The 23,392-nt window shown below is 33.5% G+C and overlaps 2 protein-coding genes across 2 annotated transcripts; both read left to right on the forward strand.

Annotated features, from left to right (window-relative positions):
• Window positions 1–390: 390 nt before the first annotated feature.
• Window positions 391–22,560, forward strand: LOC130450028 (cyclin-A2-like). The gene is made up of 6 exons (XM_056788184.1): window positions 391–957; window positions 1,022–1,147; window positions 19,003–19,209; window positions 21,362–21,616; window positions 21,969–22,306; window positions 22,383–22,560. The coding sequence occupies exons 1-5, from the start codon at window positions 715–717 to the stop codon at window positions 22,281–22,283; spliced, it is 1,146 nt and encodes a 381-aa protein (XP_056644162.1). The 5' UTR covers window positions 391–714; the 3' UTR covers window positions 22,284–22,306; window positions 22,383–22,560.
• LOC130450027 (venom acid phosphatase Acph-1-like) lies at window positions 4,314–13,736 on the forward strand. Its single transcript, XM_056788183.1, has 4 exons — window positions 4,314–4,857; window positions 8,342–8,449; window positions 10,670–10,906; window positions 10,959–13,736. The coding sequence occupies exons 1-4, from the start codon at window positions 4,708–4,710 to the stop codon at window positions 11,610–11,612; spliced, it is 1,149 nt and encodes a 382-aa protein (XP_056644161.1). The 5' UTR covers window positions 4,314–4,707; the 3' UTR covers window positions 11,613–13,736.
• Window positions 22,561–23,392: the final 832 nt, after the last annotated feature.

The raw sequence follows: 23,392 nt of genomic DNA on the forward strand, positions 1-23,392 counted from the left end.
CTCTAATCAATAATAGGTGAAGAAAGTGAACGTTCAACAACATTTTATCTTTATTGCTTAAATTATTATTCGTCTATAAGTGAGAGCTGGTTAAATGTTTTATATGTTCCGTGAAATGTTACCATCTTCTGCATAATATTTTTCTTGAACTTGTAAAGCTTCAATTGAATTGTTATTTTTCTTTGGAATTTGTCTTTGTTATCTATTAAACATAAGTACAATTGAGTTTAAATGTCTCACATTAGCTAATATTTACAATTTTATTTTATACTAATGACGTCAAAGAGATAATGGTTTCCGGTTTATGCTTTTACCTTGTCTATTAAAATATATTAGTGAAAAAACTAAATTCACTAAAATTTATTATTTCAAATAAAAATTATTTATTTTAATATTTAAATAATTAAAAATAATTATTATTGATCATTATACATGCTAGTTAAAAAGTTTAAGTGAAAATACAGCAACACGTTTGGCTATTTTTATTAATGTTAGAGTTTTTATTGATTACTTTTATTTTTTTTTTAACTATCAAAAAACTTGATAACCGACATCTTTTAAAATCGACATTGTCTGTCTTCAAGACTTTTTACTCTATAAATGTTTAAGTTTCAATTGTATTATAGTGTATAGTAGTATTATTTTATTGGAAACGTATTATATATACACATATATAATTTTTTCGTGTTATTAAAATCTACAGTTCAGAAAAAAATGAATTTTCAAATTCATGAAGATATTGATCACGTTGAAGCGCTTCATCGAGATATTCAAGTGAAAAAACAAATATTTGGCGATAATTATTTCCAAAAGAACAAAGAAAAAACGAATTTGAATAAAAATGATAAGTTAGTAAACCAAATTTTACGAAAGAAAAGTTTTCTAGATAATTATCGAGAAAATGTGTCGCAGAAATGTCCGGAATCGTTCGATACTATTTCTTCGGGGAAAAAAGAAGTAAGGGTTCATATTTATTGTACAATTGTAATATTTTTTTATCCCTGTATCGATATTTTTTAAGGAAAGTATCAATGGGTTAAGAATAATTGAGGAGCCGTTTCTGCAAGTTGAAAAAGAAAATGTTGAGGTACATGTAGAACCTGATGGTTTTCCTTCAAGTTTATTACACAATTTCGAATACAGGAAGGTGAGTATTTGTTTCCCATATCAAAAAACGTTAAAAAAAAATTGGAGTTGATATCATTCTCAGACCAAAACTATTAAAAACTATCACTTTACTCAATAAAACATAATTAAAAACAAATAAACATTTCTAGAATAACTTTTATGTTAATAATTGTTGGTGTTAAGCAATTAACTATAATTTCAATTAGATTTTATTATCTTAATGGAATAAAACAAACTAATTTTTGACAAAAATAACATGCTTTAGTTTATTTACTCTCCGGTAAGAGAAAAAAACCAATGAAACAGCTTGCAAGTGTTATAAAGTTACTTTTTATTGAGTTGTTTACCCTAATTTTCCTACGACACTGACCTATTCCACTCATTTTTGTAAATTTTGCTCAAAACGAGTTTAAACCACTTTTTTCCACATCTCACGTATATTATGCAATAACACATGTGGACAGCCCTAGTAACAATCAGTGTTACCAACCGTACTTACGTTTCAGTAGATCTACCAACTTTTAAAATTTACAATTTTAACTTGATATCCTTTGAAATATTATTTTCTTTTTTCAATCTAATCCTTCAAACCTAATCCCTAAACGGCATTACTGTATATTTTGGGATTTTTAACTTAACTTAAGTGACATATTAATAGGACCCTATAATTAAGTTGGTACTTTCGAAACTACATCTATCAAAGTAAAATTTCGAATTGGTAACACTGATTAAATAGTACAATTTCATTTAAATCCCGCTTTCTTTATCTCTAATATTAATTCTGCGTTTGAAACATTCTAAATTAAATATTTTTTGAGGGTTTTTCACATATTTTCATTGCACGCTTTGTATTGTCGACAACACTGATTAGTGACGTCGTGTGAGGTTATGTTTAGTTTGAAGTTTTATTTTTCATATTTTTTGGGTGATACTACGCGTTTAAAGATATATTTCTATACTAGAAGGAAAATTGGATTTATTTACTGATGCGAAGCGCGTGAAACACATACCTCTAGCTACTATAATCAAATCAGTTTAGCCGTCACCTTCAGTCGCGTCGAATTCGTCTTTTTGTTTTACGGGAAACGATTTTTTTTTTGAGTACATCGAATGTTTACGACTCGTTCGTGTTTATTAAGTGTTTTAAGTATTTCCTCGATGACTAAAAACACCACATTGCAAAGAACAAGAAACAAATGACAGAAAACAACTTTCAATATTGTTTTGAATAATGGCGGTATATTGAAGATTATAATAAATTGTTGTTTGATAGCCACACCTTCCATTCTATTTTAATTTTGATTAACGATGTTTTTGTATGGCGTCTAGACTGACCGCAGACCTGTTTTCGAGAATCACGGGGTTTTTCGTCGGTTTTAACAAATATTATACTTTTGAAGATTGTTTACGTTACATTTCATTAAAGCCGGTACTACACGATCTTGTGGTATCGGCTTAAGAGAAGAGTTGATACTACTAAAGCCGGTATTACACGATGCGATCAATATTTGCGCCAATATTCGCGTTCAAACGTGTGTGCAGTCGTACAACAAGTGTTGGCCTCAAAAGTATGCCACAGGATAGTTAACATAATTGAAACAATCCTCGAAGGTGAAAAGTTACGTGCTGGAGTATTTTTCGACCCACAAATGGCGTTCGACATGATTACTTTCTTTATAAACTGAAACTACATTCAACGGAACAACAATTTTTTATCACCGACCGCTATTTTCAAGTCAAAATTGAGGATATCTACTCAAATTACCATACGATCGAATCGGGAGTACGTCAGGGTAGAGTTTTAGGCCCATTTCTGTATCTGCAAACGTTCCAAGGACAGACGTTACTTCATAGCAAATCTGTTTGGCCCCAAATGTTTATCAATAATATTCCATTTCCGATAAAACCGGTTTTATTTTTGTAAAAAACGTACGGGAATAGTTATTTTTTTTAAAATATATTCAGGGATGTCCCCTGAATGTAAACCCAAGTGGGCGTTATGGGGGATGGGCTTCACTACAGCCGCCATCTTGTAAAACACGTTTTATCAAATATATCGCGAACCGCGCATCGTACGAAGAAAATTATGGAAATCATTATTGTAGATAATAAAATTTTCTATCTTTTTTATTTGAAACTTTTTTTTGTATAACGCATAGATTTTTAATTATAGCGCTCCAAACTTTTTTCAATATGGTTTTTGCTAAGAAGAAGAATTGTTATTGTTATTATTATTAATCAAAGTTATGCTTGTATTATGCTATTGTATATATTATTATCTACAATAATAATCTCTACAATTTTTGTTGTACGATGCGCGGTTCGTGAGATATTTAATAAAACGTGTTTTACAAGATGGCGGCTGAAGTGACGCCCCCCCAATGACGCCCACTTGGATTTACATCACACCCCTGAACATATTAAAAAAAATTCCTGTTCCCGTACGTTTTTTTCAGAACCTACTTTTTTGGTTGGGGCTCTTGGACTATTAGGGCTGCATTTACGTGGAAAAGATATTATAAACAATAGAAAACAGATTTGAAATTAAAAAATGTGAACTGGCTACTTAACAGAAGGTCTCAACTAAAACTCGAAAATAAATTGCTCGTCCAAAAAACTATATTCGTACCAATTTGGTCGTATGGAATAGAATAGTATTAAGTAAACCTTCAATACGAAGATACTCCAAACATTCCGATCCAAAACACTCTGTATGTTTAACCTAACCTAACTTAACCAAACAATTCATAAAGAAAGATACAAAAATCGATTAAACGACTGCAAATCGATTTTCCACGTTGCAATGTCAAAGTCGGAAGCAAAACATTCGTCGAATGACATGCGCCCTACGACCACACGATTCGTCCGATCATACCAACCTAGAAAATGTTCAAGGTAGCGCCGAAGATAAACGTATTCTATTGATCAGTGAAAGTGATCGACGACTCACGAGTCCAGAGATACTAGCTCATATCAATGAATCTAGTATTTCAGTTCTTCAACAGTTAAAAAGATATTGGGAGAAGCTGTTTTTTTTAAAGGTTGGCAGTGAGACGTCTAAATAAAATTGAGAGGCTGTAGTGGGTCACAGAACATAAAAATTGGACGTACGAAGAATGGAAGAGAGTTTTATGAGTCAAAGTTTGACGCAGAAACAGGGAAGTGAAAAATCAGTGTTTTACTTCCGTTTCCCATCGTTTTTATAACCTGAAAAACGAACGGACCCAAATTGTGCATCGAAATAATGAAGTTACGTCCGTGATTCAATAACGCATACTATAGGGCGGGCAAAAACGTTTGACCGGTAGTGTACATGTACATACAATCTTATAGAAGCGGGAAATTTAATTATGTCTTTATAAATAAACGTTAATAAAAACCTTAAACGCGCTTAAATTGAAATTAGTGTCTAATTTAAGTCTATAAAAACTTTTATTTCTTACCGTTACATTTGGATATTAATGACATACCTCAAACATCATCAAATAGATGTTGTGAGTCGTTAGCAGTTGATATATAAAAGGAACTGCTTCATGTAACAGTTTGTCATTTGATTATATTGATCGAGTGGGGAACGAGATGGGGATTTCGATTTTGTTAGGTTGTACTGTATTTTTGTTTTGCGTATTTGCGGAGGGAAGTGCTCGATTTAATAATTACACAGAAGAAGATTACAAAAAAAGTTTTCCTAATAACGAAGATCAAGGGACGCTGAAGTTAATTAACGTGGTAAGTACAATTTTATTCTATTCATCTAGGTACGTATCGGCTTTAATTTTATATTTTTCTTATTTTTTAAACCGGTTTTGATTAACGAATGATTCGTTGACGTTGATGTACAGGGTGTTAATGGAATATTTTCATCGATAATTCATGTCACGTACAAACGAATTCAAAAATTGGATACTGGCGGCGAAATGAGATGGATTTGGGAGTCAAGTTATTAATTCTGAAGGTCGTTCGAATGTCAAAGAACTACGAGAATTTTTTTTTTTTTTTGGTTACATTAATATATTAATTTCGAATGACTGCATCTGAACTGGAAATAAAAAAAAATGTTGATTGATTAATTGATTTAGTTAATATTCAAACGAGATTTTTAGAAATGAACAACTGAAAAAACTTGTCCCGGAACAATTCTCGATTTGAATTTTTATTTTCCAGTCCAGCTCTGCCTAGATTGAAGACTCATTTCTGATACAATTTAAGTTTGAAAAATTGATCAGTGATCAGGCTCTTCATTTTTGTGGCAAACTAATAAACACCACGAATACTGAATTATTTAAGAAAAGATGAAGAAGAGCGAAGAATCTACCGAAGAATCTACCGAAGAATCTAGCGAAGAATCTAGAAAAGAATCTAGTGAAGAATCTAGCGAGGAATCTAGCGAAGAATCTAGCGAGGAATCTAGCGAAGAATCTAGCGAGGAATCTAGAAAAGAATCTAGTGAGGAATCTAACGAAGAATCTACCGAAGAATTTACCGAAGAATCTAGCGAAGAATCTAGCGAAGAATCTAGCGAGGAATCTAGCGAATAATCTAGCGAGGAATCTAGCGAGGAATCTAGCGAAGAATCTACCGAAGAATTTACCGAAGAATCTAGCGAAGAATCTAGAAAAGAATCTAGTGAGGAATCTAGCGAAGAATCAAGCGAAGAATCTAGCAAATAATCTAGCGAAAAATCTACTGAATAATCTAGCGAGGAATCTAGCGAAGAATCTACCGAAGAATCTAGCGAAGAATCTATCGAAGAATCTAGCTAAGAATCTAGCAAGGAATCTAGCGAAGAATCTACCGAAGAATCTACCGAAGAATCTACCGAATAATCTAGCGAATAATCTACTGAATAATCTAGCGAATAATCTAGCAAATAATCTAGCGAAGAATCTAGCGAAAAATCTACTGAATAATCTAGCGAAGAATCTAGTGAGGATTCCAGCGAAGATTCTAGCGAAAAACATAGCGAGGAATCTAGCGAAGAATCTAGCTAAGAATCTAGCGAGGAATCTAGCGAAGAATCTACCGAAGAATCTACCGAAGAATCTAGCGAGGAATCTAGCGAATAATCTAGCGAAGAATCTAGCGAGGAATCTAGCGAAGAATCTAGCGAGGAATCTAGCGAAGAATCTACCGAAGAATCTACCGAAGAATCTAGCGAGGAATCTAGCGAATAATCTAGCGAAGAATCTAGCGAGGAATCTAGCGAAGAATCTAGCGAGGAATCTAGCGAAGAATCTACCGAAGAATCTACCGAAGAATCTAGCGAGGAATCTAGCGAAGAATCTACCGAAGAATCTACCGAAGAATCTAGCGAGGAATCTAGCGAATAATCTAGCGAAGAATCTAGCGAGGAATCTAGCGAAGAATCTAGCGAGGAATCTAGCGAAGAATCTACCGAAGAATCTACCGAAGAATCTAGCGAGGAATCTAGCGAATAATCTAGCGAAGAATCTAGCGAGGAATCTAGCGAAGAATCTAGCGAGGAATCTAGCGAAGAATCTACCGAAGAATCTACCGAAGAATCTAGCGAGGAATCTAGCGAATAATCTAGCGAAGAATCTAGCGAGGAATCTAGCGAAGAATCTAGCGAGGAATCTACCGAATAATCTAGCGAAGAATCTAGCGAGGAATCTAGCGAATAATCTAGCGAGGAATCTAGCGAATAATCTAGCGAAGAATCTAGCGAGGAATCTACCGAATAATCTAGCGAATAATCTACTGAATAATCTAGCGAGGAATCTAGCGAAGAATCTACCGAAGAATCTAGCGAAGAATCTATCGAAGAATCTAGCTAAGAATCTAGCAAGGAATCTAGCGAAGAATCTACCGAAGAATCTACCGAAGAATCTACCGAATAATCTAGCGAATAATCTACTGAATAATCTAGCGAATAATCTAGCAAATAATCTAGCGAAGAATCTAGCGAAAAATCTACTGAATAATCTAGCGAAGAATCTAGTGAGGATTCCAGCGAAGATTCTAGCGAAAAACATAGCGAGGAATCTAGCGAAGAATCTAGCTAAGAATCTAGCGAGGAATCTAGCGAAGAATCTACCGAAGAATCTACCGAAGAATCTAGCGAGGAATCTAGCGAATAATCTAGCGAAGAATCTAGCGAGGAATCTAGCGAAGAATCTAGCGAGGAATCTACCGAAGAATCTACCGAAGAATCTAGCGAGGAATCTAGCGAATAATCTAGCGAGGAATCTAGCGAATAATCTAGCGAAGAATCTAGCGAGGAATCTACCGAATAATCTAGCGAATAATCTACTGAATAATCTAGCGAATAATCTAGCAAATAATCTAGCGAAGGATCTAGCGAAAAATCTACTGAATAATCTAGCGAAGAATCTAGTGAGGATTCCAGCGAAGATTCTAGCGAAAAACATAGCGAGGAATCTAGCGAAGAATCTAGCTAAGAATCTAGCGAGGAATCTAGCGAAGAATCTACCGAAGAATCTACCGAAGAATCTAGCGAGGAATCTAGCGAATAATCTAGCGAAGAATCTAGCGAGGAATCTAGCGAAGAATCTAGCGAGGAATCTAGAAAAGAATCTAGTGAGGAATCTAGCGAATAATCTAGCGAATAATCTAGCGAATAATCTACCGAATAATCTAGCGAATAATCTACTGAATAATCTAGCGAATAATCTAGCGAAGAATCTAACGATGAATCTAGCGAAGAATCTAACGATGAATCTAGCGAAGAATCTAGCGAAGAATCTAGAAAAGAATCTAGTGAGGAATCTAACGAAGAATCCAGCGAAGAATCTAGCAAATAATCTAGCGAAGAATCTAGCGAAAAATCTACTGAATAATCTAGCGAAGAATCTAGCGAGGATTTCAGCGAAGATTCTAGCGAAGAACATAGAGAGGAATCTAGCGAAGAATCTAGCTAAGAATCTAGCGAGGAATTTAGCGAAGAATCTACCGAAGAATCTACCGAAGAATCTAGCGAGGAATCTAGCGAATAATCTAGCGAAGAATCTAGCGAGGAATCTAGCGAAGAATCTAGCGAGGAATCTAGCGAAGAACATAGCGAAGAATTTAGCTCAGAAATGATTGCAGGAAGCAAAAAAATAACCATTAATACCCTACACAACTTCAGATTCGCCAAAGCATTCAAAATAAACTTATGACTGACGAATAAATCTCGTCAAAACTTTAATCAAACTCGTATTGATAAAAAAAAATTGTTTAATATATATTTTAGATGTTTCGACATGGAAACAGAACTATAAATGGCATAGATGAGTCATATCCAAACGATCCTTACTTAAATATGACTTATTTCCCTTATGGACTTGGACAACTTACGAACGTGAGTAATTTTTGAATGGCGTTTTGAAACGTAAGAGTTGTAATAAAAAAAATTGTAGCAGTAATCAACCGAAACGCGTCTATTTCAACTAGTTTCTTTCGTATAACAACCACATCCTTTAGATAGCGAATTCGAGTTCTCGTTTTTAGCGCCATCTCTTGGTTCATCGATCGATCAACTAAATTGAATTTTTTCCGAAAATAACTAGTCGAAAGTTGGTCTTGAATGTGACGCATCCTTTCATTTTTAATTATGGGGAGAATGGGGTTTCAAAAATGCAACAAAAACCAAATTAAACAAACGACAGAATATTGAATTTTGAAGTTAATGAATCCCATGTTTTTTAAAAACCAAAATTTATCACACCGCGATTCTTAATTAATAAATTGGAATATCTCGGAATATATTAGAGTTAGTACACTTTGATGTTTAATTTAGCCACAATCCCACTACGTAAACGACAATATATAAGTGGTGATTGTTTCCCATACGAATTGTAAGTAACTACAGTCATTATCCGTAATACGTAATACGGATGCCACAAGCTATTATTAAATCTAGATTAATATGGAAAATAATTGGGAAATTACACGAAATACTTGATATACGATGAGGTAGAAAAGTGTCGATCCAATGTTGAACGGAATTTTAGACATAGCCAAACAGGACGTGGAAATAATTTAACGAAATCGTTACGTTCGAAGATATACGGTTGTCATTAAAGCCGTTTAAGGATGTGCGACCTTCCTCGTCCAAATAAATAAGTTAGTTCCGTTAGCATGAGATTAATTTTGTAGCGAAACGAATTCGATTAATTTTTATTTAATGTAGATTAAGTCTACTTGAAAAACATTTACGAATACAGTACGGTTCAAAAGAAGAGATGAATTCGTACAATATTGTAACTAGATCCGATAGATTATTCTTCTTTTCCCTATAATTTGTTTTTTTTGTCGGAAATTTCGATTATTGTACATAAAGTCCCAATTAATTGAGTAAATTTAAAAAAAATGTCCTTTTTTGCGCAATTTGGTTAGACAATTGCTTAACCAATGACTACTTCTGTTTGTTCTAAGCAATGTAATAGCCTGGCATCCGAGGTCTTCCTTTGGAATTGTTTGTATCTTACGAAGATAGTTCCGGAAGTACCTGGTCCAATAAAGAAAAAACAAAAATGTTGGTGGCTGGTAACTCAATCTCCTTTTAGCTCCAGACACTTTTCCCGGCGATGTTCAATAGGTTCGTCCCAAAAAACCGACGTCTGCAGATGGAACGGTCTTTGCCTTCTTTGGAGCCGGTTTTCCCTTTTCAAATCTATTGTTTTTGATTGTCATTTCGTTTCTGGTGTGAATTGATTGACCCAGTTTCATCCATGGTTATGAAACGGCGCAAAAATCTTGGAACATCTCCAAAAACTCGATGGAAACATCTTCACGACGTTGTTTTTGTTCCACCATCTTGCACACAGCTTTCTCGTATCCAAATTTTTAATTAATATGCACTTTTTGGAACGTCTACTAGGTCTACTAGTTCGAGGATCACCTAGTGGATTTTCTTCAACATTTCTGGAGTCGTCACCTCATTTGCTCGACCACTGCGATGCTGGTTTCCGCAGGTCGTACGGCCTCATTTAAACTCTGCTACTGTTGATAATGAAGAACCTGTCTCACCTAGAATTTAGTTCGTATTGGTCGGGTTAAGACCAATTTTTCCCATGTTTACAAATTCAAATGAAAATGTTCATTGTTGGTGGGGCTGCCAAACAAATACTAAACAACGGCGGTGTCTTCAAACTTGATCTAGATCAAACCAGGTACTTCTGGGACCATCTTCGTACCTTGAATTTAGAAAACGACTGGTAGGAGCCAAGGGTAAAGTACCAGTTGGTAGTTGTCTACCTCAGGGTTCAGTTTTTTTTGCTACTCATGTCACAAATTTACGAATTAATGGTAATTTTACAAAGTGTAACCTAGAGTGGTCTAAACATAGAGGCCATGGGCAAAAATCTCTTGGTCTGATGCGAACGAGCTCTGTTTAAACCGGTTTAGAAGCCTAAGCACAAAAAAACATCCTCTGCTTGTTTTGCAGAGGATGTTTTATGGTTTGAGCAGTCGAAAACTGTCCAATTTGTACCAACGCTAGTTGAAATAGAAGCAGCTCCGTTGTGGCTGTGTACATCGGTGTTTTTGGTCGTTTTGAAATTAATATTTTTGTTTATAGGCTGGCAAGGTGAAAGAATATTTCATGGGTGCCGATCTTCGTAATAGATACGACGATTTTTTGGGAAAATACTACTATCCCGAGTTAGTCGAAGCGATTAGCACTAACGTCAACAGAACAAAGATGTCGCTTTTGTTAGTTTTAGCAGGATTGTTTCCGCCAAGAAAGGAGGATGCAGTTTTGGGAATGTCTTGGCAACCTATCCCCTACAATTTCCTACCAATCGAACGAGATCCAGTAGGTTTATTATAATACAGAGTACGCGGTTACGATAATGATTCCATTTCAGGTTCTTAACGGTGTCAAATGCCCTGAATATATCGAGGAATATGCGAAACATGTTCAACAATTGTTGGATCGAAATAAGTTTAAGAAATACGAAAAATTGTTTGATTATATATCGCAGCATAGCGGTTTGAATATTACGACGATTCGGCAAATATATAATCTTCAATTTGGTCTGGCGACTGAACGGGAATTCGGTCTGGAATTACCGGAATGGACGAATAAGGTGTATCCGGAACCCATGACGAATGTGGCTACCGAAGATTATTACATAGCTATGGGTACACCCATTTTGAAGAGACTGGCTATTGGTTATTTTTTAAAGAAATTGATAAACGATGCTAACGATAATATCGACGATGACACGAAACTAAAAACGAAAATTCACTTGTATTCTGGTCACGAGAGTACCGTGGCGCGTCTGTTGATAGCTTTGGGTATATTCGAGAAGCATATACCTTCGTATGGGTCTCACGTCATTTTAGAATTGCACGAAATCGAAGGTGTTTACGGTTTCAAAGTTTTTTATCAAGGGTGGGATGGTAGGGGATTACGTTTAATGCAAATACCCGGATGTGAAGAATTTTGTCCTCTGGATGCGTTTACCGCGTTAATGCAAGATTTTCTACCTCTGGATGATGACGTATGCTCCGATTGATAACCAGTGATGCCAGCTTGGCGGTTTTTTCCCTAAATTTGGGGAGAATAATTTAAATAAGGGGATTTTTCCGGGCAGTGGGTGAAAATAAATAATTTTATACATCGGAATTTATTAGAGCTTCCAGAAACATGAAATTGATGCGTTAATGAAAGATTTTCTACCTCTGGATGATGACGTATGCTCCGATTGATAACCAGTGATGCCAGCTTGGCGGTTTTTTCCCTAAATTTGGGGAGAACAATTTAAATAAGGGGATTTTTTCGGGAAGTGGGTGATAATAAATAGTTTTGTTGATCGGAATTTATTAGAGCTTCCAGAAACATAGAATGGATGCTTTTATGCAAGATTTTCAACCTCTGGATGATGACGTATGTTCAGATTGATAACCAGTGATGCCAGCTTGGCGGTTTTTCCCTAAATTCAGGGAGAATAATTTAAATAGGGGGATTTTTTTCGGGAAGTGGGTGAAAATAAATAATTTTGTTGATCGGAATTTATTAGAGCTTCCAGAAACATAGAATGGATGCTTTTATGCAAGATTTTCTACCTCTGGATGATGACGTATGTTCAGATTGATAACCAGTGATGCCAGCTTGGCGGTTTTTCCCTAAATTCAGGGAGAATAATTTAAATAGGGGGATTTTTTTCGGGAAGTGGGTGAAAATAAATAATTTTGTTGATCGGAATTTATTAGAGCTTCCAGAAACATAGAATGGATGCTTTTATGCAAGATTTTCTACCTCTGGATGATGACGTATGTTCAGATTAATAACCAGTGATGCCAGCTTGGCGGTTTTTTCCCTAAATTTGGGGAGAACAATTTAAATAAGGGGATTTTTTCGGGAAGTGGGTGATAATAAATAGTTTTGTTGATCGGAATTTATTAGAGCTTCCAGAAACATAGAATGGATGCTTTTATGCAAGATTTTCTACCTCTGGATGATGACGTATGTTCAGATTGATAACCAGTGATGCCAGCTTGGCGGTTTTTCCCTAAATTCAGGGAGAATAATTTAAATAGGGGGATTTTTTTCGGGAAGTGGGTGAAAATAAATAATTTTGTTGATCGGAATTTATTAGAGCTTCCAGAAACATAGAATGGATGCTTTTATGCAAGATTTTCAACCTCTGGATGATGACGTATGTTCAGATTGATAACCAGTGATGCCAGCTTGGCGGTTTTTTCCCTACATTTGGGGAGAACAATTCAAATAAGGGGATTTTTTCGGGAAGTGGGTGAAAATAAATAATTTTGTTGATCGGAATTTATTAGGGCCTCCAGAAAATTTAAAATTTGGAAGTTTTGGAATCCTAATGAAAAGTAGATTGTCGCCCTCTATCTTTCGTTTCGTCAGTTTGGTGATATTATGTTTAAATTTCAGAAGTAAACAATTTTTTATCGGTGAATGCTTTCTTTGTATATTTATAACTAAACTTAACTAACATCGTCAAAAAAACTTAAGGTATCTTAGTGCGAATTTAGGGGATTCTGAAATACGCTTGGGGGAAAAATATCAACCGGTTGGCATCACCGTTGATAACCAAGATCGACGATCAGTCGATCTGCTGGATTGACAGTTTGAGAGTTTGACAGTTTGACAGATTTGACAGTTTGGAGATTCTGTAGTAACTTCCATTTAACAAATGTGTTAACAGTTTAACAGTATCCTGTTAGAACTAGTTTCAGTACAAGATTTTTTGTCTTTCTGAGTCATTCCAATTGTCAATCTTCTATAGATTCGAGTATTGTGTCGATGTCGATTCATTAAAGAGATTGTGGTTCATAGAAAGTTGTCTAGACGCTATTCTCTACTAGTTATCAGGAATGTAATTTTTTTTCTCTCTAAAGTATCCAAGTAATACCTACACACATATCGGAGCTGGTTACACTGCTGATGCTGGACATATTTTCTTTGTTTCTGTTATAAATATGGAGGTTGTAGCCTTTAAATTTTTGAAAATGTTTTCTCTAGTTGTACGTAGGTTCAGGTAATATAAAATAAGTCGCTAATTTGTAAAAAAATATTCTGTACTTTTTGTATATTAATAGAAATATAATTTTATGACAAATTTATTGTCGTTATTAAACAATAAATAAAAGAAACTTCATATTTAATAGTATTTTTTATGTTTTTTTCTAATAAAACGTTTTCATTTTAGGTCTGATGGAAATTATTTTCAAAATATAGGTAAAAATTGACGTTTCGAGCTATATTTTTTAACCTACAATCAAAGTCATTTATCAAGTTAAAAATATTAATGAATAATTTAAGACTTCAAAGAAAAAGACATGAGTAGCTCGGAAAAACACTATTATAGACGGAAAATTTGGAAAAATTCATGAAAATTTGATTTTCTCCAAATGTATACCTTTGATCCGGAAACAAACATGATTTTTGAATTTTTTGGGAAAAAATACATAATATTCCATGATTTTTCGCATACCTTTACTATAGATTTTTTATTTTCAACGTTTTTGTAAAAAAATCCAGAAATTTCGAAAAAAATTTGACACTCTTGTATAAAAAATTCGATATCTCCGAAACCATTCGAGATATCGATTTAATTTTGACACCAATCGATTAAGAAAACATGAATCTATGTGACTACATATATTGTATGCCTTTAGTTTTATATTTTTGAGAAATATACAGGGTTAAAGATGGAGTAATTTTTTTTCTGAAAAATTATAATATAAAAATTTATTGTACTCACAGTTGTGGAAAAACAACTTTGTAAAACAGGAAAATCAGAAGAAACACGTTGATACTATCATAAAAAAATTACAACAGCTTTTCCATGAGCACACAAAGTCAGTTAAGTAACATAAAGTTGGAAGTTATGAAAGAAAATTCCAGTTTTCCAAAGGGGGGCTTGTGCCATGGATATAGAAGAAGAATTTGTTTCAGATTTTGCTAAATTATTGCAAGAAGAGTTTTTTTGGAACGAGCAGTCCGAAAAAGACATCAGTTGCTCGGAAAAACTCTATTATAGACGGAAAATTTGGAAAAATTCATGAAAATTTGATTTTCTCCAAATGTATACCTTTGATCCGGAAACAAACATGATTTTTGAATTTTTTGGGAAAAAATACATAATATTCCATGATTTTTCGCATACCTTTACTATAGATTTTTTATTTTCAACGTTTTTGTAAAAAAATCCAGAAATTTCGAAAAAAATTTGACACTCTTGTATAAAAACTTCGATATCTCCGAAACCATTCGAGATATCGATTTAATTTTGACACCAATCGATTAAGAAAACATGAATCTATGTGACTACATATATTGTATGCCTTTAGTTTTATATTTTTGAGAAATATACAGGGTTAAAGATGGAGTAATTTTTTTTCTGAAAAATTATAATATAAAAATTTATTGTACTCACAGTTGTGGAAAAACAACTTTGTAAAACAGGAAAATCAGAAGAAACACGTTGATACTATCATAAAAAAATTACAACAGCTTTTCCATGAGCACACAAAGTCAGTTAAGTAACATAAAGTTGGAAGTTATGAAAGAAAATTCCAGTTTTCCAAAGGGGGGCTTGTGCCATGGATATAGAAGAAGAATTTGTTTCAGATTTTGCTAAATTATTGCAAGAAGAGTTTTTTTGGAACGAGCAGTCCGAAAAAGACATCAGTTGCTCGGAAAAACTCTATTATAGACGGAAAATTTGGAAAAATTCATGAAAATTTGATTTTCTCCAAATGTATACCTTTGATCCGGAAACAAACATGATTTTTGAATTTTTTGGGAAAAAATACATAATATTCCATGATTTTTCGCATACCTTTACTATAGATTTTTTATTTTCAACGTTTTTGTAAAAAAATCCAGAAATTTCGAAAAAAATTTGACACTCTTGTATAAAAAATTCGATATCTCCGAAACCATTCGAGATATCGATTTAATTTTGACACCAATCGATTAAGAAAACATGAATCTATGTGACTACATATATTGTATGCCTTTAGTTTTATATTTTTGAGAAATATACAGGGTTAAAGATGGAGTAATTTTTTTTCTGAAAAATTATAATATAAAAATTTATTGTACTCACAGTTGTGGAAAAACAACTTTGTAAAACAGGAAAATCAGAAGAAACACGTTGATACTATCATAAAAAAATTACAACAGCTTTTCCATGAGCACACAAAGTCAGTTAAGTAACATAAAGTTGGAAGTTATGAAAGAAAATTCCAGTTTTCCAAAGGGGGGCTTGTGCCATGGATATAGAAGAAGAATTTGTTTCAGATTTTGCTAAATTATTGCAAGAAGAGTTTTTTTGGAACGAGCAGTCCGAAAAAGACATCAGTTGCTCGGAAAAACTCTATTATAGACGGAAAATTTGGAAAAATTCATGAAAATTTGATTTTCTCCAAATGTATACCTTTGATCCGGAAACAAACATGATTTTTGAATTTTTTGGGAAAAAATACATAATATTCCATGATTTTTCGCATACCTTTACTATAGATTTTTTATTTTCAACGTTTTTGTAAAAAAATCCAGAAATTTCGAAAAAAATTTGACACTCTTGTATAAAAAATTCGATATCTCCGAAACCATTCGAGATATCGATTTAATTTTGACACCAATCGATTAAGAAAACATGAATCTATGTGACTACATATATTGTATGCCTTTAGTTTTATATTTTTGAGAAATATACAGGGTTAAAGATGGAGTAATTTTTTTTCTGAAAAATTATAATATAAAAATTTATTGTACTCACAGTTGTGGAAAAACAACTTTGTAAAACAGGAAAATCAGAAGAAACACGTTGATACTATCATAAAAAAATTACAACAGCTTTTCCATGAGCACACAAAGTCAGTTAAGTAACATAAAGTTGGAAGTTATGAAAGAAAATTCCAGTTTTCCAAAGGGGGGCTTGTGCCATGGATATAGAAGAAGAATTTGTTTCAGATTTTGCTAAATTATTGCAAGAAGAGTTTTTTTGGAACGAGCAGTCCGAAAAAGACATCAGTTGCTCGGAAAAACTCTATTATAGACGGAAAATTTGGAAAAATTCATGAAAATTTGATTTTCTCCAAATCTATACCTTTGATCCGGAAACAAACATGATTTTTGAATTTTTTGGGAAAAAATACATAATATTCCATGATTTTTCGCATACCTTTACTATAGTTTTTTATTTTCAACATTTTTGTAAAAAAATCCAGAAATTTCGAAAAAAATTTGACACGCTTGTATAAAAAATTCGATATCTCCGAAACCATTCGAGATATCGATTTAATTTTGACACCAATCGATTAAGAAAACATGAATCTATGTGACTACATATATTGTATGCCTTCAGTTTTATATTTTTGAGAAATATACAGGGTTAAAGATGGAGTAATTTTTTTTTGAAAAATTACAATATAAAAATTTATTGTACTCACAGTTGTGGAAAAACAACTTTGTAAAACAGGAAAATCAGAAGAAACACGTTGATACTATCATAAAAAAATTACAACAGCTTTTCCATGAGCACACAAAGTCAGTTAAGTAACATAAAGTTGGAAGTTATGAAAGAAAATTCCAGTTTTCCAAAGGGGGGCTTGTGCCATGGATATAGAAGAAGAATTTGTTTCAGATTTTGCTAAATTATTGTAAGAAGAGTTTTTTTTGAAATGAGCAGTTCGAAAAAGACATCAGTTGCTCGAAAAAACACTATTATAGACGGAAAATTTGGAAAAATTCATGAAAATTCGATTTCCTCCAAATCTATACATTTGATCCGGAAACAAACATGATTTTTGAATTTTTTGGGAAAAAATACATAATATTCCATGATTTTTCGCATACCTTTACTATAGATTTTTTATTTTCAACGTTTTTGTAAAAAAATTCAAAAATTTCGAAAAAAATTTGACACTCTTGTATAAAAAATTCGATATTTTCGAAACCATTCGAGATATCGATTTAATTTTGACACCAATCGATTAAGAAAACATGAATCTATGTGATTACATATATGGGATGTCTTTAGTATCATATTTTTGAGAAATATACAGGGTTAAAAATGGAGTAATTTTTTTTTGAAAAATTACAATATAAAAATTTATTGTACTCACAGTTGTGGAAAAACAACTTTGTAAAACAGGAAAATCAGAAGAAACACGTTGATACTATCATAAAAAAATTACAACAGCTTTTCCATGAGCACACAAAGTCAGTTAAGTAACATAAAGTTGGAAGTTATGAAAGAAAATTCCAGTTTTCCAAAGGGGGGCTTGTGCCATGGATATAGAAGAAGAATTTGTTTCAGATTTTGCTAAATTATTGTAAGAAGAGTTTTTTTTGAAATGAGCAGTTCGAAAAAGACATCAGTTGCTCGAAAAACTCTATTATAGACGGAAAATTTGGAAAAATTCATGAAAATTTGATTTTCTCCAAATCTATACCTTTGATCCGGAAACAAACATGATTTTTGAATTTTTTGGGAAAAAATACATAATATTCCATGATTTTTCGCATACCTTTACTATAGTTTTTTATTTTCAACATTTTTGTAAAAAAATCCAGAAATTTCGAAAAAAATTTGACACGCTTGTATAAAAAATTCGATATCTCCGAAACCATTCGAGATATCGATTTAATTTTGACACCAATCGATTAAGAAAACATGAATCTATGTGACTACATATATTGTATGCCTTCAGTTTTATATTTTTGAGAAATATACAGGGTTAAAGATGGAGTAATTTTTTTTTGAAAAATTATTATATAAAAATTTGTTACACCCACAGTTGTGGAATGGCAACGTTGAAATACAAAAAAAATCCGATGAAAAACATTAATATCCATACATTTAATATTACGAAAAATCATTTTTCGATTGACTATAGTTTCAGCTGTACGAAATAAAGAGTGTTTCGAGAGCAACTGAAACTCCTCTTCAGGTACGAGTTCGTTCCGAAAGACAAGCTGCGCTGCAGGCGGCTGTTTTGAGAACCTGAAACTCCTTTTCATTGGTCTAATGAATAAAAAATGTCACTACTACGATGCTTTCGAATGGAATGTGTTGTTCCAGTGGTAAATTTTCACTTTCCTCAATTGTTGAGCCTTTAAAAACTCGATCGACAAGTTTTACAGACGGTTCAAAGTAATTTTTGAGCAAAATAAGAAAGTATAACTCTTGCTTTCGTTCGTACGACTTCATTTCTATTGTAATAATCTCTTTTCCTTCGTTTTCAAACAATTATCTTCAACTATAGTTACGTTAGCGTGAATAATGAATCGAGAACGTATAATTATTCGATATAAAATACCAGAAAAACTAATTACATATTATATCATCACGTTATGAGTAATTGTTTTTGTTATTTTATAATTAATTGTGTTGTTTTCGCTTGCATCTACTTTACTTTCAGGAAATATGGGGTTATTTACGAGATTTGGAATCGCGATTACCGCCCCCACACCCGATTTATATGTCGAAACAAAAGGACATCAACTGGGAATCGCGAAGTATTTTGGTAGATTGGTTAGCGAGCGTCGGAGACGAATACAAATTTAGTAACGAAACTTTCCACTTGGGTGTGATATATCTCGATAGATTCTTGAGCCAATTATGTGTTGTGAGTATTTCTTACATAATATCAATTCATTCACCGTGTTTATTGGTAGCAGTCGCTCAAACCTGCTGCGTTTTCCGCTTATACATGTCACCCTCTCGAAACTTTCCATTTTCGTACGCGTCATCTCCAAAAGATGTTGATTGAGAAACTAGAGGTGTTTGATTTCCACATACAACTGTCTAAAGTCACAACTAGTCAGTATATATACCTAGAGACTGCTGAATAATGTCCAATTCATCTTCGTGACGTTTCAAGTGATTTAAAAATGGGATTTTACGAAATTATTCGAATTTAAGGCTTTTTATATCGGTAACCAAATAAACGAAGTGTGGATAGGAATCAATCTGATTGGGTTTAGTGCAGTAAAGACCCGGATCGCTGTTTTTACAAAAAAAACTTGCGACGCGACCCAGGATTTGGTCCTGTCCAGACTTAAATATCATCATTATCGTAAATTTGTTTGTTGGATGTTGAGGATGTCTTAGTCACGTGGGGGAGTTAGCTAAGACAGCTTCACAAAAACTTGGAGGACTTTTAAGACCAAAAATACATGTCACCCTCTCGAAACTTTCCATTTTCGTACGCGTCATCTCAAAAAGATGTTGATTGAGAAACTAGAGGTGTTTGATTTCCACAAACAACTGTCTAAAGTCACAACTAGTCAGTATATATACCTAGAGACTGCTGAATAATGTCCAATTCATCTTCGTGACGTTTCAAGTGATTTAAAAATGGGATTTTACGAAATTATTCGAATTTAAGGCTTTTTATATCGGTAGCAAAATAAACGAGGTGTGGATTGGAATCAATCTGATTGGGTTTAGTGCAGTAAAGACCCGGATCGCTGTTTTTACAAAAAAAACTTGCGACGCGACCCAGGATTTGGTCCTGTCCAGACTTAAATATCATCATTATCGTAAATTTGTTTGTTGGATGTTGAGGATGTCTTAGTCACGTGGGGGAGTTAGCTAAGACAGCTTCACAAAAACTTTGAGGACTTTTAAGACCAAAAATACATGTCACCTTCTCGAAACTTTCCATTTTCGTACGCGTCATCTCCAAAAGATGTTGATTGAGAAACTAGAGGTGTTTGATTTCCACAAACAACTGTCTGAAGTCACAACTAGTCAGTATATATACCTAGAGACTGCTGAATAATGTCCAATTCATCTTCGTGACGTTTCAAGTGATTTAAAAATGGGATTTTACGAAATTATTCGAATTTAAGGCTTTTTATATCGGTAGCAAAATAAACGAGGTGTGGATTGGAATCAATCTGATTGGGTTTAGTGCAGTAAAGACCCGGATCGCTGTTTTTACAAAGAAAACTTGCGACGCGACCCAGGATTTGGTCCTGTCCAGACTTAAATATCATCATTATCGTAAATTTGTTTGTTGGATGTTGAGGATGTCTTAGTCACGTGGGGGAGTTAGCTAAGACAGCTTCACAAAAACTTGGAGGACTTTTAAGACCAAAAATACATGTCACCCTCTCGAAACTTTCCATTTTCGTACGCGTCATCTCCAAAAGATGTTGATTGAGAAACTAGAGGTGTTTGATTTCCACATACAACTGTCTAAAGTCGCAACTAGTCAGTATATATACCTAGAGACTGCTGAATAATGTCCAATTCATCTTCGTGACGTTTCAAGTGATTTAAAAATGGGATTTTACGAAATTATTCGAATTTAAGGCTTTTTATATCGGTAGCAAAATAAACGAGGTGTGGATTGGAATCAATCTGATTGGGTTTAGTGCAGTAAAGACCCGGATCGCTGTTTTTACAAAGAAAACTTGCGACGCGACCCAGGATTTGGTCCTGTCGAGACTTAAATATCATCATTATCGTAAATTTGTTTGTTGAATGTTGAGGATGTCTTAGTCACGTGGGGGAGTTAGCTAAGACAGCTTCACAAAAACTTTGAGGATTTTTAAGACCAAAAAGCTGTAGGAGTATTTTTGGTGCATTTGGAGCTGGGGATGTAAAGACTCAATACAGGAGATGGAAACTTGACTTAGAGGCTCTTTTTTTTTGGACAAGTGCAAGCCTGTGAAGTGACTTATCCTTACGTATGTTCTTTGGATTATATTCTGGGAGGTGTAGAGGGTATTGTTGACATGTTTTGCATTAACAAAAACAACTTCTTGTAGACTAGAAACAAGCTTCAATTGGTGGGAGCGGCGGCAATGATGTTGGCATCGAAAATGGAGGAGTATTATCCTCTTGGAGCTAGCGAATGGTCCTATTTGACAGGCGATACATTTACACCAAAACAAGTTCTCAAAATGGAGAAAATTATCCTAAAAGTATTGAAATTTCGGATGCAAATACCGACTGTAAATGGTTTCATACAACATTTAGCTACGGAACAGAAAATGGATGAAAAAACCGTGCATCTCGCAATGGTAGGTTTTCAACTACAACTTTTCACTCTGAAAAGTGTTTATCTATTACCAGAAGTTATTATTTTCGAAACTGATACGAGAACTGCTACTTAAGTTTTGAGATATGGCAACACTGATGCGAATACGTCAAAATTGACAATGACATAATGACGTTTGACATTTTTAACGGTGAAATCAGAATTAAGAATTCAGAAATGTTCGAGAAACTAATCGCAGAATACGAATCAATGTTCACCACGACAACATACGTTTTTGAAACTGTCGAAACATCGAATTGACGCAACAGTGTATTGATCTTGAAATTTAAGTAGCCATCCTCGTAGCCTAGGTACTGATGAAGTGGATTTTACAGTATATAGGAGAGTTGGTTCTTTTGGAAGGTGACGATTACCTCGAGATTCTTCCATCTAAAGTAGCAGCTGCGTGTATAGCTTTAGCGCGTTACACATTATGGAAACGGACGGTTTGGCCGAAAAAATTGAAAGCTGTTAGCGGTTATTCACTAAAGGAACTTTCTCCGGTCGTACAGAAACAAAATCAAACATTGGGATCGTCTCCGATGAAGAAACAACAAGCTATTCAATCGAAATACAAGAGCGAGAAGTTGAGTAAAGTGGCTCTAACTAGACCAAGGAAAATATTATTATACGAATTCGACAGGGAGTGAATTTACACGCTTATTAAATATTGGTGAGTTTTATTTTTTTTTTATTTTGTCGATTTTTCTCTATATCTACGAATTAAAAATATATTTTTTTTGTTTCAGACGTATTTGTTCTAATTTCGAGAATTTAAAAATGTTATACTCTTTTTATATGTTTAATTATAAGAAATCCCCCCAAAAACCCTTATATATATTTTATTATTTTTATATAACCCCATTTGTTATCGCTAGATTAAATCTATTGACTATATGCTATTATACGCTATATAAAGTAAATAAAGATTTTTTATTTAACCTTTTTTAACTCCCTCGTATTAGTCTTCTAAATGTGTCAATCAACCCCCGTATAAACAAATCAACGTCTCACTTGTACGTCATGTAAACCAGGAAGATTATTTTTCTGAATTAGAATGCGAAATGAAAATAATGTGAGGTATGAAATATTTTTAATTTTGTCGTTTTATATTTAAAAATTAAAAAAGAAAACACCGTCTCTGTTTCCGAAAAATAACTGCCTGTTTTTTTCATCTCCCATTCAATGTATCTTGAATAAATTCGTAAATTTTAAACGATTTATCTGGCAGTCAAAAGAAAAAACTCGAAACCCGACTTTTGTTTTACTTTATAACCTCGAAAATAACTTCTAAACATCCAGTAAGTTCGCAATTTTTAAATAAAATCATCAATTTATCTTGAATACGCGGTTTCGTAAATTCTAAACGGTTTATCTGACAGTCAAAAGAAAAAACTAGAAAACCGACTTTTTTTTTACTTTATAACCTCGAAAATAACTTCTAAACAACCAGTAAGTTCGCAATTTTTAGATAAAATCATCAATTTATCTTGAATATACTCGGTTTCGTAAATTTTAAACGATTTATCTGGCAGTCAAAAGAAAAAACTCGAAACCCGACCTTTGTTTTACTTTATAACCTCGAAAATAACTTCTAAACAACCAGTAAGTTCGCAATTTTTAAATAAAATCATCAATTTATCTTGAATATACTCGGTTTCGTAAATTTTAAACGATTTATCTGGCAGTCAAAAGAAAAAATTCGAAACCCGACCTTTGTTTTACTTTATAACCTCGAAAATAACTTCTAAACAACCAG

The sequence above is a fragment of the Diorhabda sublineata genome, chromosome 11, assembly GCF_026230105.1.
Source record: "Diorhabda sublineata isolate icDioSubl1.1 chromosome 11, icDioSubl1.1, whole genome shotgun sequence".
NCBI lineage: Eukaryota > Metazoa > Arthropoda > Insecta > Coleoptera > Chrysomelidae > Diorhabda > Diorhabda sublineata.

Bases quoted from the DNA above. Each gene is read 5' to 3' on its own strand.
- LOC130450028 (XM_056788184.1), top strand. From the start codon at position 715: ATGAATTTTCAAATTCATGAAGATATTGATCACGTTGAAGCGCTTCAT. The intron at 1,148-19,002 runs GTGAGTATTTGT...CTTTACTTTCAG, and splicing joins ACAATTTCGAATACAGGAAG to GAAATATGGGGTTATTTACG. The intron at 19,210-21,361 runs GTGAGTATTTCT...AACTTCTTGTAG, and splicing joins TCTTGAGCCAATTATGTGTT to ACTAGAAACAAGCTTCAATT.
- LOC130450027 (XM_056788183.1), top strand. From the start codon at position 4,708: ATGGGGATTTCGATTTTGTTAGGTTGTACTGTATTTTTGTTTTGCGTA. The intron at 4,858-8,341 runs GTAAGTACAATT...TATATATTTTAG, and splicing joins CGCTGAAGTTAATTAACGTG to ATGTTTCGACATGGAAACAG. The intron at 8,450-10,669 runs GTGAGTAATTTT...TTTTGTTTATAG, and splicing joins GACTTGGACAACTTACGAAC to GCTGGCAAGGTGAAAGAATA.